At 39.0% G+C, this 13,990-nt stretch overlaps 1 protein-coding gene across 1 annotated transcript in view; it reads left to right on the forward strand.

Moving 5' to 3' along the window:
• The first annotated feature begins 1,589 nt into the window (after positions 1 to 1,589).
• Gars1 (glycyl-tRNA synthetase 1) overlaps positions 1,590 to 13,990 on the forward strand; it is a 38,731-nt gene continuing 26,330 nt past the window's right edge. The window contains exons 1-6 of the mRNA XM_076836027.1: positions 1,590 to 1,895; positions 8,859 to 8,960; positions 9,681 to 9,783; positions 11,167 to 11,308; positions 12,728 to 12,816; positions 13,185 to 13,261. Of these exons, the coding sequence (XP_076692142.1) occupies positions 1,662 to 1,895; positions 8,859 to 8,960; positions 9,681 to 9,783; positions 11,167 to 11,308; positions 12,728 to 12,816; positions 13,185 to 13,261 (747 nt within the window). The 5' untranslated portion in view covers positions 1,590 to 1,661. The remainder of the gene's footprint in view (positions 1,896 to 8,858; positions 8,961 to 9,680; positions 9,784 to 11,166; positions 11,309 to 12,727; positions 12,817 to 13,184; positions 13,262 to 13,990) is intronic.

The following is a 13,990-nucleotide window of genomic DNA, read 5'->3' on the forward strand; positions in this document are numbered from 1 at the left end:
AGTGCATTAAACCCCTCCCACATAGGGATTAACTGGGTGGTTACTATAGACAGGTAGGGTACTGAGGAAGGAGGTGGGTCATTGGGTCGTGCCTTTGGGGTACACATTTGTAATTGGTAAGTGGAGAATTCATCCCTGATGTCATGTCCAGAGCTGCTTTCCTCGGCCACACTCTCCTACCATGAATTCTGTCTCACCTTGGGTCCCAAAGAATGGAGTCAGCCCTCTATGGACGTTTAAACCTCTGAAACCATGAGCCCCCAAATAAACTTTTCCTCCTCTAATTGTCCTTGTCAGGTCTTTTGTTCACAGCAGAGAAAAAGCTGACTAAAACAAGGCCCGAGTGAATGTAAACGGATTCAGGCTGCTTTTTTGAAAAGCGGACTCTTTACTTGGGCCTGCAGCTGCCCAATGGGCAACTAAACGCAGGGTAAGGCTTGGTATCTCTGCCTCTACTTTGTATCTTTTTTTTTTTTTTTTAACGTGATGCCAGGGATTGAACCTTGGGCCTTGTACATGGAAGGCAAGCATTCTACCAACGGAGCTATATCCCCAGCCCTTATCTTCTTCTTTATTACCTTCAGCTCTGCATGTAGGTATATAGGTATATTACTCCTAAATTTACCTATCTTGTCCCCAAGATAAGAGTATTTTCAAAATTTGCATGGAAATCCATTGCCAGTTTTCTCAGTGTCCTGTTCCTGACCCCTGGAGTGGCACCTAGACATTTCCATTGTTCTACATCTTTCAGAACAATGGAACTTAGCAGATAGATCCACCCAGGATAAGATTGGCCCCCTAAGGGAATTGCACCCCCTTTCCAGGATCACAGGTTTGATAAACATCCTAAACAGCAAATAGAGATAGAGATAATGATCAACCAGACCATAGTTTGATCAAAACTGTTTAATTATGCCTCTTTTACACCCTCCCCTGATTCTCCCACTATTTAAAAGTAAAGCTTATGTTAGTAGCCCAAAGGTAGGGATGATATACTTGGTCTCACTTGCCTTCTCAATTTGGTCACATCTATTAAAGTTCCCTTCCTGATTTTCATCATTACTTTTTCCATTCACTTTTTTGGGGTGAGTGGTGGGATCTGATTGGTTGGGACCCTAACATTCGGGTCTCTGGCCTGAGACTCCCATAATATGAAGTGTTGGCGGACCTTAATTCCAGTAAAAATCGAGAAGCACCCAAGCTTGGGCAACATTAAGTGTAAATCCCTATTCGATATGTTTGCAAATCAGTCTAAGGGTCGGGGAGGAAAGAACAGAAAGAGAAGCCTGTATCCAAATAGGTCTGCCTCAGCGTGGGAGTGCGCTGGACTAGCTCTTGCTTTGAAGGTTCTTGTGCGTCTGGGTCTGCAAGTTTCGGGAAGAGCTGTGTGCTCCAACGGTCCACCTTACTGGTGCGGCTTCACGCATTTCTCGGCCCGCTCCCAGCCCTCCCAGTGCTGGGCGGTGAAAAAATCACCTCGCCGGCTCTTCCGGGTTCTGTGTCGAATCTGCTGGGGCGGATCGACGCTGCTGCGCGGGATAGGGAATGTGCGGCTGCGCGCGCGCCACGGCGTTTACGCGGCGATTTCATCATGCTCCAGGTCGGGCCGCGCGCGCCGCTTCCGCCGCCGCCCCCTCGGGACCGCCCAGCGCCGCCGGCTCATGCCCTCTCTGCTCCCGGCGCTGTTTAGACCCCTCCGCGCTGCTCTTCTGCTGTCGCTGCCGCCGCTAGCGCTGCGGCCCCCCGTTCGGCCCTCGCCCGCGCCCCGCCGGTCCTTCAGCACGCCCGCCAGCGCCCAGACCTCGGTCCCCGCCGCCGCCGCCTCTCGGAGCAGCATGGACGGCACCGGGGCAGAGGAGGTGCTGGCACCTCTCCGGCTAGCCGTGCGCCAGCAGGTACCGGCGTTTTACGCCCTCTACTAGCCCCCGGTTTCCTCCGCGGCTCCCCTCCTGCTCATCCTTCCCTCCTCCGCGGCCAGCCGCACCGCGCCTGGCACCCTGTTCCTTCATCCACAGGCGGCTTCCTCGCCTCCTCCACTTAGGACCCAAGTCCCGGTGTGTCAGCCACCTTCCTTCCGCGGACCCGCGTCTGCGGTCCATGGCTAACCCCCTCTTCTCCCGACCTGTTCTCCTTTCCCTGCCTGCGTTTCGTGTCTGGGATCTGTGACCCTTCGGTTCTCCTCGTGTCCTCCGCGCGTAACCTTAATTTCAGTTTGCCAGGCGCTCTGTGCTCTTTGTGCACCCCGGGTGGTCAGCTTCCTAATTCTTTCCCAGGTCAGTGATGAGCCGAAGGTGCGGGTTCCTGGGGCCAGACTCCCTGATCTTCAGGATGCTTTGGATGTTGTTTCCTTCTTTTCATCTCTGAAGGAAGCTCCAGTGCTTAGCTAGCCGAATGACCGGCTGGGAAAAGAACCAGAGTGGAGAGACGTGGGTGTAGGGAGGTGTCAAACTTGCTTTTCTAATAACCACGTGAATCCCTCACCCTTTGCTCTTGTCATCTTTTCCGGCGTTTGAAAAGGCCACCTTGGAAGCAGCGAGGTTTTAAGATCGGAAACCTGGGAGACTGAGAATGTGTTTAGTTTCTAGATGAAGTCAGCCATCCTTAGTATGGAACATTTTCAATTTCACGTTGCGGAAGGGAGGGGAGGTTTCATGGGCTGGAGGACTTGGGATTTGATACAGGCCTTCTTCTTTTAGAGCTCTAGCATGGAGATCAAAATTTCGAGAGGATAAGGAAAAGATAATTTCAGACGATTCTCACATCCAGCTAGGTAAAACCAGAAGCTTGCAATAGAATCCCGGGGATCTATGACCTACAAGTAGTAAACACCAAACGAGTTTCTCCTGCACTGGCGCCTGATGCAATAATTTGCCTTAGCGTCGGAGGGTGGAACCCCATCTCATAAATAATTCTTTGGGGTACAACAGACACAAATTCTTTAAGTTCTGCTACTTTGCAGTTTCTACTTATTTCTGGTCTGAACCTGACTTGTTTTTATTGTCCTTTTATTTTGAAATTTCACTATGGGCTTAATTTTTTCCCTTTTTTATAGGTATCAGAACATTATAAACTTATCCTCCCTTCATCCTTCCTCTCCTCCCTAAATGAAATTAGGTGTGGTTCCTTTGTCTTTACTATAACTCTTCAATTTTTTTAATATCCTTTCTTAGAAGAGAGAATACATCTAATTTAGAAAAAAAGCACAACCCAAACCCCTCCCTCTGCCACGTTTGCCTGGAACTGCAGTGCAAATTATCCATCTGTGCTTAGACTGGGTCTGGTTAACTGAAGTAAACTTTGATCATGGAACAGTCTTCCCAGGCTATTCTTATCTTGTGTATTGATTTATGAATTTTGTGTATTGTTTTATGTTGGCTTGATTTTTTTTTTTTCTGAATGAGTTAATTTGTGTAAGTTGGTTTGGATTCTTTTTCTAATTTTCTAGGACCACATAAAATCAATTAATTGCCTGTAACTTTGAATCATATTGAGACAAGTGCTAGCTGGAAGGAATTTAAAAGTCATCTAATTAACCCCTTCTCCCTTTTTTGGATTTGGGGAAATGAGACACTGTCACCTCTGTTTGTGAAGTTTGTACAGTTAAAGATGAGTGGGCTTTTTAAGGTGCTTAAAGACTGTTTTGGTTAGTGGCATATGTTTCATATAAATCTGCTACTGTGGAAGATGAATGAAGTGAGCCTGTCACTTCAGGAAAACAACAGATAGTATTTGTGCCCAATAATAAAATTTAAAGTTTGGGAAAATTTTAGAATTTTGGGAAATTTGACTTCAAGCTTGGCAGCTTCCCATTATTAGAATCTGACCTTTTTTCCTGTTTTGTTTTTTCAGTACTGGGGATTGAATCTACTACTGAGCTGCATCCTCAGTACTTTTTTTTTTTTTTTTTGAGACAGGATCTAAAATTGCCAACTTTCCCAGGCAGGCTTTGAACTTGCCACCTTCCTGCTTCAGCCTCCCAAATTGCTAGGTTTACAGGCATGAGTTGCAGCACCTAGCTTAAATTTTGGGGTTGTAACTTAGTGGTAGAGTGCTTGCCTGGCACTTGTGAGGGACTAGGTTCAATCCCCAGCACCATATAAAAATAAATAAGTAAAAATAAGTGTATTAACAAATGGGTATTTTTTTAATATTGTAAAATTGGATTAATATTTGGAAGATCTGCATAAGTCATTTAATCAATATTTTCCAAATGACCAGTGAATGCATGATGTTATGAAATCAAGTATCTATCCAAAGGATGCATTCAAAGATAACATTCATGAACTTAATGTAACAGTATGAAAAGTTTAGTTCTATTATTTGGGGGTTAGAAATAACTTAAGCTACTACTTGTCAGAATTTTGATGTACTATCAAAGAAGAATAATCATAGTGAATTCTTTTCACATCTGAAGAAACTTTTAAAATTCTACTCCCTTTTCTAACTCTGTGTGATTTTCTTATATTATTTACTCAAAATACCATATTGCAAAAAAAATAGACGTGAGAGTCTAGCTGTCTTCTATTAAGTTAGAAATTTAGAAATTTGCAAAATTATAAAACTATTTCTCACTGTTCTGGAAAATAGTTATTTTTCATAACATGCTGTTTATTAGCATATATTGAGCTTTTATTATTTTAGGTGAATTAATGTTTGTAAAAATTTCCATTTTAATTTCTAACACCTGTGCTCCTCTGCTTACAATGGGACTGTGTCCTGATAAACTCATCATAAGCCGAACATATTGTAGCTGAAAATGTGTTCGATACACAGCTACCCTACCTAAGAATATCCTAGCTTAGCAACACAATGTGCTGTGGAGTGTAGGTTGTTTACCCTTGTATTCTTTGATTGGGAGCTGCAACTCAGTGTTTTTGCCCAGCATCTTGGCCCAGGAAAAGATAGGAACTCAAAATTTAAAGGACTGTTTCTATTGAATACATATCACTTTTACACCATTCTGTCCTAAACAAGCCTACTTTAAAATGATTGTAGAAGCTGTGTGCCCTGGCACATGCTTGTAATCCCAGAGGCTCAGGAGGCTGAGGCAGGAGGATTGTGAGTTCAAAGCCAGCCTCAGCAAAAGTAAGCAACTCAATGAGACCCTGTCTCTAAATAAAATACAAAATAGGGCTGAGGATGTGTTTCAGTGGTTGAGTGCCCCTTAGTTCAATCCCTGGTACCCTCTGCCCTGCCAAAAAAAAAAAAGATGAGTAGATAAAATTGCATGAAATAAATAACCTGTAGGGTGATCTCAGGTATTGTAATAAGATACAATGAAGTTAGAAGGTGACTGGGATTGTTGCTTTAGCCAGAGAGATCAGGATAATAGAATAAAAACTGCAAAATAACAGGCCAGACTAATTTGGATAAGACAAGAGAATGGGGTATAACTAAATTCATGGCTCTTGACTATATTAGACTCCAGTGTCCTCTTTATACCAAATGTTTTAGAATTTCTCATTTCTGTTCTTCGTGAAATTCATGCAAAATATCTACCTAAATTTAATTAAACAAATGTGTACAACAAGAATACCAGTCATGATGCTATTGAGAATGTGGGGAAAAACATACATTATTGATAGGACTGCAAATTACTACAACTACTCTGTAAAGCAGTATGGAGATTCCTTAAAAAAGTAGGAATGGAATCACCACATGAACCAGCCATCCTGCTCCTGGTTGTTTATCTAAGAGGACTAAAAAATACTGTAGCAATATAGCCACCTCAATGTTTAGAGCAGCATAATGCATAAGAGCCATTATGTGAGCCCAGATTCCTGTGAATAGATGCATGGATTAAGAAAATGTGATATATATACACAATGGTTGAGTGCCCCTTAGTTCAAGCCCTGGTACCCACTGCCCTGCCAAAAAAAAAGATGGGCAGATAAAATTGCATGTAAATAAATAAGCCATAGGGTGATTTCAGCCATAAAGAAGAATGAAATTATGGCATTTGCTGGTAAGGATGGAAATGGAAAACTTCATGCTAAATGAAATAAGTCAGACCCAAAAGTCAAGGGTCAAAATTATCTATTATGTGTAAGCTAGAGCAAAATAAGGAAAAAAGGAGGGGTGTATCTGATATCAGGAAGATAGATCAGTGAGTAGGAGGAGGAGATTGCAAGGGAGGGAGGAGGGATGAGAAAGGAGAGGAAATGCAGAATGAATTTAACAAAATCACATTATATGCATATGTAAAATGCCATAGTGAGTTATACTTTTATGTATAAGTAGAAAGAACCAAAAAATGAGCACAAGGAAGATCATCAGAGTAGAGAAAGGAGAACAGGGTGAGGAGAGGATGAGAGGGGATCGAAATGAAATTCCATGCGTGTATAATTTTGTCAAAATGAATCCACCTACTATGTATAATTATAGTGCTCTAATAAAAATATGTACAAATAATGCTATAAATGCAATAAAGTAATATGTATTTTGATATACAAATTCTGGGTGTGACTCCACTGAGAGTTATAATGCAGGAAGCAGATCCTTATACCTGTACATAGATTTACTGTTAATGTAGTTGCTATAAATGTGTATTGATAAGGTAGATTGTTGGTGGCTTAGATACCAGCTGCATTGGTGATATCTTGTGTTTTATTTTTTAAATAATGAATGACATTTTCCTTGAAGAATGAACAACTCTGTAAAATTCTCAAACAAGATAGTCTTCTTTTAAATTACATTTTCTTGCCAGCAACTCAGGAGACTGAGGCAGGAAGATTGCAAGTTCCAGATCAGCTTCAGCTACTCAACAAGAACCTGTCTCAAAATAAAAAGGGCTGAGGATGTAGTACAGAAGTAGAGCGCCCCTGGGTTCAATCCCCAGTAACACACACACATACACACACACACACACACACATACACACACATGCATTCCTGGAAGATGCAGTGCATCTTAAAACTGTGGAAGGATACTTCTGATGGTTTCTTCACTTCCTGAGCTGGACATTCTGAAGAGCATGGGCTGTGCAAGAGGGAGACTCATTGGAGGAAGAGAGTTAGTGGGAGCTTAGAAAATGACACCAGCCCAGGAAAAAAAGTGTGATAACAGGTCCTTCCTTCAAAGGAGCAGGGATTTCAGTGGGAGAAAAGAGGAACAACTTAGTATAGAGGGTAATAAGGACTACATCTGTCCATTCTCCAGGCCTTGAGGAATGTGGGGGGAAAAACAGCCTCTACTTGAGATAGTTTCAAGGGGGAATAATGTCCCCAGGGAGCAATTGTCAGATTGTGATATTTGGAAATGCTTCATAAAAGATGGAGTATAATGTCATTAAGTGCGAGGAAACTCTTTTTGGGTTAGAGAATAATCATTGAAAGTACAAATTAGGAACAGTTACCGAATCAGGGATGGCTTTCTATTTTGAAATAAGACTTATTAAATGACAGAGAAATAACATGAATTAGGATAACTTGGAGCCAGGCCTCATGTTAGTCTGGATACCTTTAGGTGGGAGATGAACTGTAATCTTGTAGTAACCTAGTTTATTAGGAGCATAAGGGGGAGATTATATTGGAAATTTTAAAGTGAAGGTTACCAGATGTTGAAGCTTAAGAAGGATAACTTGATATATCTTGTTTTGAAAGTAGTAGATTTTGTAGCCATTGTCAGACAGAACATAGTAGAAGGAAATAATTCAGTTTGAAACAAATTGGGTGTGAAGTATCTGTCGCCACACATAATTGAGTTGCTTTTTAGCATAATAACAGCTATTACGTTTTATATTTCTGCTATTAGGTGCTGCAAAATTACTTTATTTAAAGTGTTTCCTTTCTTCCTCTTTTTTTTTTTTTTTTTTCTACCAGGAATTGAACCCAGGAGCCCTTAACCACTGAGCTACATTTATAGCTCTTTCTTTATTTTTTTATTTTGAGACGGGTCTTGATAAGTTACTTGGGGCCTCACCAAGTTTCTGAGGCTGGCTTTGAGTTTGTGATCTTCCTGCCTCAACTTTCCAGGCCACTGGATTATATACATTGTCACCACACCCAGCTTCATTGCCTTCTTATAACAGTCCAATTAGCAATTATTATCATCTTAATTTTATAGTTGAGGAAGCTCAAAGAAGTTTTCAACTTGCTTGGGATTAAATTCAGTCTTTAACACTTCTTAAATACTCTGTTTTACTACAGCTTGTCTACACATGGATTTTTGTTTTGTGTATTTGAATTTCTTGTACATCTTGAATCTGAGAATTCATGTCTTTGAGCAGTTACAGAAAATTTCATAACTATTGTCTTCTCAAATATTACTTCTTAAATAATTTCTTTATTCTGCATTTTGGCTGGATAATTCTTAGACTATTTCTTCTCTGTGACTACTTACCTGTCGTATTTTAAACTGCTTTTTTATACTGTTCTGGGTAATTTCTCTAGTGCTGTCTTCTAGCTCACTAATCTTTTCTTTAGCTCTGTCTGATCTGCTATTTGACCTGTTCTATCAGTTTTCAATTTCAGTGATTCATTTCTGTATGTTCTATATGATTTTTTTAAAAAACTGCCACCTTCTTTATCCCCTCCCTCTTAAAAATCCACCATGTGAGCTCATCTTTGTTAATTCATCTCTGTATTCTTCAGGATTATAAATACAAAGGGCAGAGACCTTCAGTTATTCATAATGACCTCTTACATAATAAATACTTTAATTGCATTGTTCTTGTACAGGTTTTTTTTTTTTTTTTTTTAAAAGCATGCTTAAAAACATTCCTTCCAGGGGTGAAGTTCAGTGGTAAGAACACTAAGTGCAAGACCCTGGGTTCCGTTGCCAAGATTGAAAGAAAAAATATTCTAACGTATCTTGACTCCTGAAACCAGTCCTGAATATAAATTCTGTTTTTTGGCTAGGGAGATCTTGTGCGAAAGCTAAAAGAAGATAAAGCACCCCAAGTGGATGTAGACAAAGCAGTGGCTGAGCTTAAGGCCCGTAAGAGGGTATTGGAAGCAAAGGTGAGTCTTGGGGTGTTAAAATAGGAACATAAGTAGGTATAGGAGTGTTGATCTTTATGTAATCTCTTTGGGTGGGAGAGACCTAGAAAAGTTTCTGAATAAGTGTCACTTGATTTATCTGTTTTATCCAGAGTGTCTTTTCCTCCACTACCTTGCAAACTCCGTATCCTTTCAAAGTGTAACTCAAAAGCATCATCTTTTCTACAAAGCCCTCCTGAGCCCTGATTCCCCGCACCTGAACCTGCCTCCCAGACCCTGTACTCAATATGCTTCCTGAATTTCCTGAAAAGCATTGTGCTCTTTTTAAATGAAATTTCCTATGTCTAAAAATAATGTTTTTGATCCATCTTGTACCCACCCCAACAGTAAACCTCCCATAGCGAAACTTGGTAGTTTAAAGTTTTTAAGTCTCCAGTTTACAGATCCACTTAAATTTCAGATATTGCTAATATTGCTTGTCATTATCTACATCTAATCTTAGTTTTATAATCTTGAAAATGATCATGTATGTTCCTAGATAATTAAGTAAAGGTATCTTTTCTGTTACTAAAAGGGTGGGAGGAAATAAGGCTTCCATTTTTTTTAACTTATCAAAATGTTATCTGTTTGATAAATTTCATATTGAATTTTACAGAGGAGTAAACTAAATTCAGATTTATAGATTCAAATTACCATTCATTTGTACAATCACACAATTTTTTTTTTTTTTTCCTTTTACAGGAGCTGGCATTACAGCCCAAAGATGACATTATTGACAGGTCAAAAATGGAAGATACCTTGAAGAGAAGGTTTTTCTATGATCAAGCTTTTGCTATTTATGGAGGTAGGGGATTAATAAAAGAACACTTTTGTGGTTAATGACTTTAAGCTAAGCTAGCCAGTTGGCCCTTTACTGCTCCCAAGTCTCTACCACATTTTAAGAAGAGTGTATAAATGCATTAATATATAGATATATCAAATGCTTAATACGTAGGTACCAACAATCCCTATGTACTACAAGAATAAAGTAGTCTTCAAGAATAAATAGGACAGAGAGAACAAATAAGAGTCATTACACCAAATGGCAACTCTGAACAAACAAGTAAAATACCTACAAGCCATGTATTTGATCTGGTAGTGCTGGCTAGCTGTAAGGTGCCTCTCCATGCAAGGGCACTGGATTCTATTCTATTCTGTTCTGTGTTTGAGTATGTGTGTGTGTGTGTGTGTGTGTATGCATATGTGAGGATATGTGTGAATGAATGTGTGTTTATGTATGAGTGTGAGTGTAGATGTGTGAGTGTGTTTGCGTGAGTTTGTACTTGTGTGTGTCCGAGCCTATGTGTGAGAATGTTAATATTTTTGTATGTGAGGGCAAATGTGTATGTGTGTGGGGGTGTGGATGTATATTTTATGAGTATATGAGTGTATGTATGTGTGTGTCTGGGTGTATGTGAGTGTATTTGTGCAAGTGTATTTGTGTGGGCATGTGAGTGGGTGTGAGTTGTGTGTTCCTGTAAGTGTGAATGTATGTATAACTTTGCATGTGTTAATGTGTGTGAGCATGTGTGTGTTCTTTGTGTGCATGCCTATATATATAATGTGTGAATGTAAGAGCATGTAAGTTGTAAGCACATCTGTGCAAGTATGCAGTTGTTTAAGTGTGTATGAGTGTAAGTGTGCAAGCATGTTAGTGTGTATTTAAGCATGCAATTTTGCAAGTGTGTGGGTGTAAGTGTATAAGTACAAATGTGTGAATGTAAACATGTATGCATGTAAGCACGTGAGTGAAAGCATTTATGTGTATGAACACATGTATGTAGGTGTGCGTGCATGCCAATGTGCAACCATGGAAGTGTGTGTGAGCATACAAGTGTGCAAAAATGTAAGTGTACGTGTGTTCAAGCATGTTGGTGACTTAGATACCAGCAACAATTGCTATGACAGAAAACTATAAACTGTTTTTTGGTCTGCTTTCTGTGTATTCTATTGCTTTCAATTTGGAACTAATCCTACTTGAAATTATAAATGTAAAAAATTGTAAATGAACTAAGAAATTTTTAAATTCTACTTCTGTCAGCTGGCTGGAAAGAAGACTTTAAATATTGAGAGATTTGAACTGTTGACTTTAAAACTTTTTCATGGGGTATATGTTAAGTCTTATAGGTAGTAGTTTCTCATGTTTCCTTGTTTTTATTTGTTCTGAATAACATCTTGTATTTTACAGGTGTTAGTGGTTTGTATGACTTTGGGCCAGTTGGGTGTGCTTTGAAAAACAATATTATCCAGACCTGGAGACAACACTTTATCCAAGAGGAGCAGATTCTGGAGATTGATTGCACCATGCTCACCCCTGAGCCAGTTTTAAAGTAAGATAAGATTCTACTTTGAAGGGGGAAGTTCTTTAATATACATATTTAAGTAACTTTCTCATTACAAAAACCACCCATGTTCTTGTAGAAAATTTGTAAAATACTGAAACAAAGAATATGCTTACCGCTCCGGTAACCATGTTAATTATAACATCATTAGGTTTATCCTTTCACTTTTCTTTCTGTACATTCCTATGTATTTGAGTGTTAGCAACACATTGGCTTCATCTTGTAATGTAAGTGAACATTACTCATGTCACTAAATACTGGTCTGAAGTATTTTTAATGCAGCAGAGTGTTCTATTTTTATGGATGAGCCATAATTTAGTGCTATATTGTCGGCATGTAAGGTGTTTGTGAATTTTCATGGCATTGAACATACTGATAGATAGATTTTTATGTATATCCTTGATTATTTCCTTAGTGTAATTTCTTAGGAGTTCTGAGAAAAGGTTTGTATACATTTTCAATAAAATATGGTGTATATTAAAGTTTCAGTGCAGTCCTAACAACATTATTGAAAGGGCAGGATTTCAGTTACTGTGAAAGAGAAATTTTTACCACTTTGTATCATTGCTATTCATTTAATGTTACATGGCAAAGAGGTAATTTTTTATTATCAAAATCTTTTAAGTTCTTTTAATTTCAGCCAATTATGATAAGAGGAATACCTGATGATAGATCTTTAAGATCATAATTGTTGGGAGTGTAGCTCAGTGGTGGAGTGTTTGCCTAATATGTCTTTTAACTACTTGTTCCACTGTTAGGAACTGGGTAGTGATAATACCAGTGTCAGCACAGTTTTCAGTGGCAGAAAACTTACCTTAAGATTGTTCTATGCTATGCTATCATTAAGTAACTCTTGGTTAGTAAAACTTCGAATTGTTTTGGCCTTTGCTTAGATCACTAATAATAATGGCATATTATGTACTAATTGATCTTGAAACATAATATAGACTTTATGGCAGTTTGTGCAAAAGTATGACCTAGTTAATATCTTTTTTCATAAGGGAAGGAAGAATTTGGGAGAGGATGAGAATAGATTTGAGGCAGAGTTTCCTGTGACATACATTACTATTTCTCATGGGTACATTACTATCACTGATGTGGGAGCTTCCAACTTTGAGATACACAAATATGGGTAAACATATTGTAGGGATATTGTCCTTTGTTTTCAGTGCTGAGAATTGAATCCAGGTCCTGGTGCATGCTAGACAAGTGCTCTACCACTGAGCTATATACCCTCCATAACATTACATTTTGTCTGTGGGGGGGATGGGCAACAGGGACTAAACTCAGGGTCTTGCATATGATAAACACTCTACCACTTATGGGGGGTCATCTTATATTGTTATTCTATCTATGTGTATTAATTTGTATGAAAATGACAAATTGGCTTGGCATTTGTTCCTTTAGGACCTCTGGCCATGTAGACAAATTTGCAGACTTCATGGTGAAAGATGTAAAGAATGGAGAATGTTTTCGGGCTGACCATCTGTTAAAAGGTCTGTTTTTTTTATCTCTGTCAAACAGTACTAGTGTTCAAGATACAGGGTTTAGGTTAAACTATTTTCTCAAAAATTTTTCCATCAAATTTTTTTATTGGGGCATAAAAACTTAAAAAAGAGTAAAAGGAACAGATCTTAAGTATACAGAGCAAGTTTAAAAAAATAGTATGCAGATAATAGTTTTTCTAATTAGTAAATGAATCTAGATAATAGCTTGACTGTCCCCATAAAAACAGCTATAAGATTCATTTAAATTAAGAACATTATCCTTATATTTGTTTTTTAATTATTCAGCATTGAAACTCAAAATGCATTGTTCCTTTTACCCATTGATTGAAGTTCACATGTCAACACCTCTCTTACAGCTCATTTACAGAAATTGATGTCTGATAAAAAGTGTTCTGCTGAGAAGAAATCAGAGATGGAAAGTGTCTTGGCCCAGGTGAGAACTTTAGAGATGCTATCAGAAACACCTGTCTAGAAGCTGTCTTTCGTTCCGCCTGTGATAACTATTGAATTCCACATTGTGCAGACCCTGGACACAGTCGTGAAGAAGCAGAATTTAACTCTGTCCCTAATAACATCTAGGTTTTTGTTTTCTTGTCTTTTTGACTTAAGCCTTTGTTTCAAGCAACACTGACAAGTCAGTGTAAGTAGACATTCAGTTTGTGTCTTCTCTAAAACATGTTTTTGGATTTAAAAGCTAAAACCAGAAGAGTTACTGGTGATGAATAGTGTTCCGTGTTGGTGTTGCGATTTTGGGGCAGATAACTTCATGAGCACTCCCTTGTCAGCCACCTGATCTGCTTCAGGTTGGTGTCCCTGACTCTGTGCCATTCCTAGAACCTGATGAACAAGACTCCTGCTTTTCTGCCCTTTCCCCAGTTTGCCTGTGGACTTAAAGTATTATAATTATTTAATTTGATGAATTTTAGGGGTGGCAGAAAGACATAGAGATAATTTATTCTGACCTTTTACCAAGTGTAAGAGTTCATTCTATATCAGAAGTGGTCCTTAATCCTTTTTTTGGGTCACAGACCACTTTAAGAATATGATAAGGAAGCTATTAGTGTATCTCAGTGACAGAGTGCTTGCTTAACATGCCCAAGACCCTGGGTTCAATCCCCAACACTAAAGGTAAAAACAAGTTTAAGGATAGGATGAAAACTGC

Source organism: Callospermophilus lateralis, chromosome 1, assembly GCF_048772815.1.
Source record: "Callospermophilus lateralis isolate mCalLat2 chromosome 1, mCalLat2.hap1, whole genome shotgun sequence".
Lineage (NCBI taxonomy): Eukaryota > Metazoa > Chordata > Mammalia > Rodentia > Sciuridae > Callospermophilus > Callospermophilus lateralis.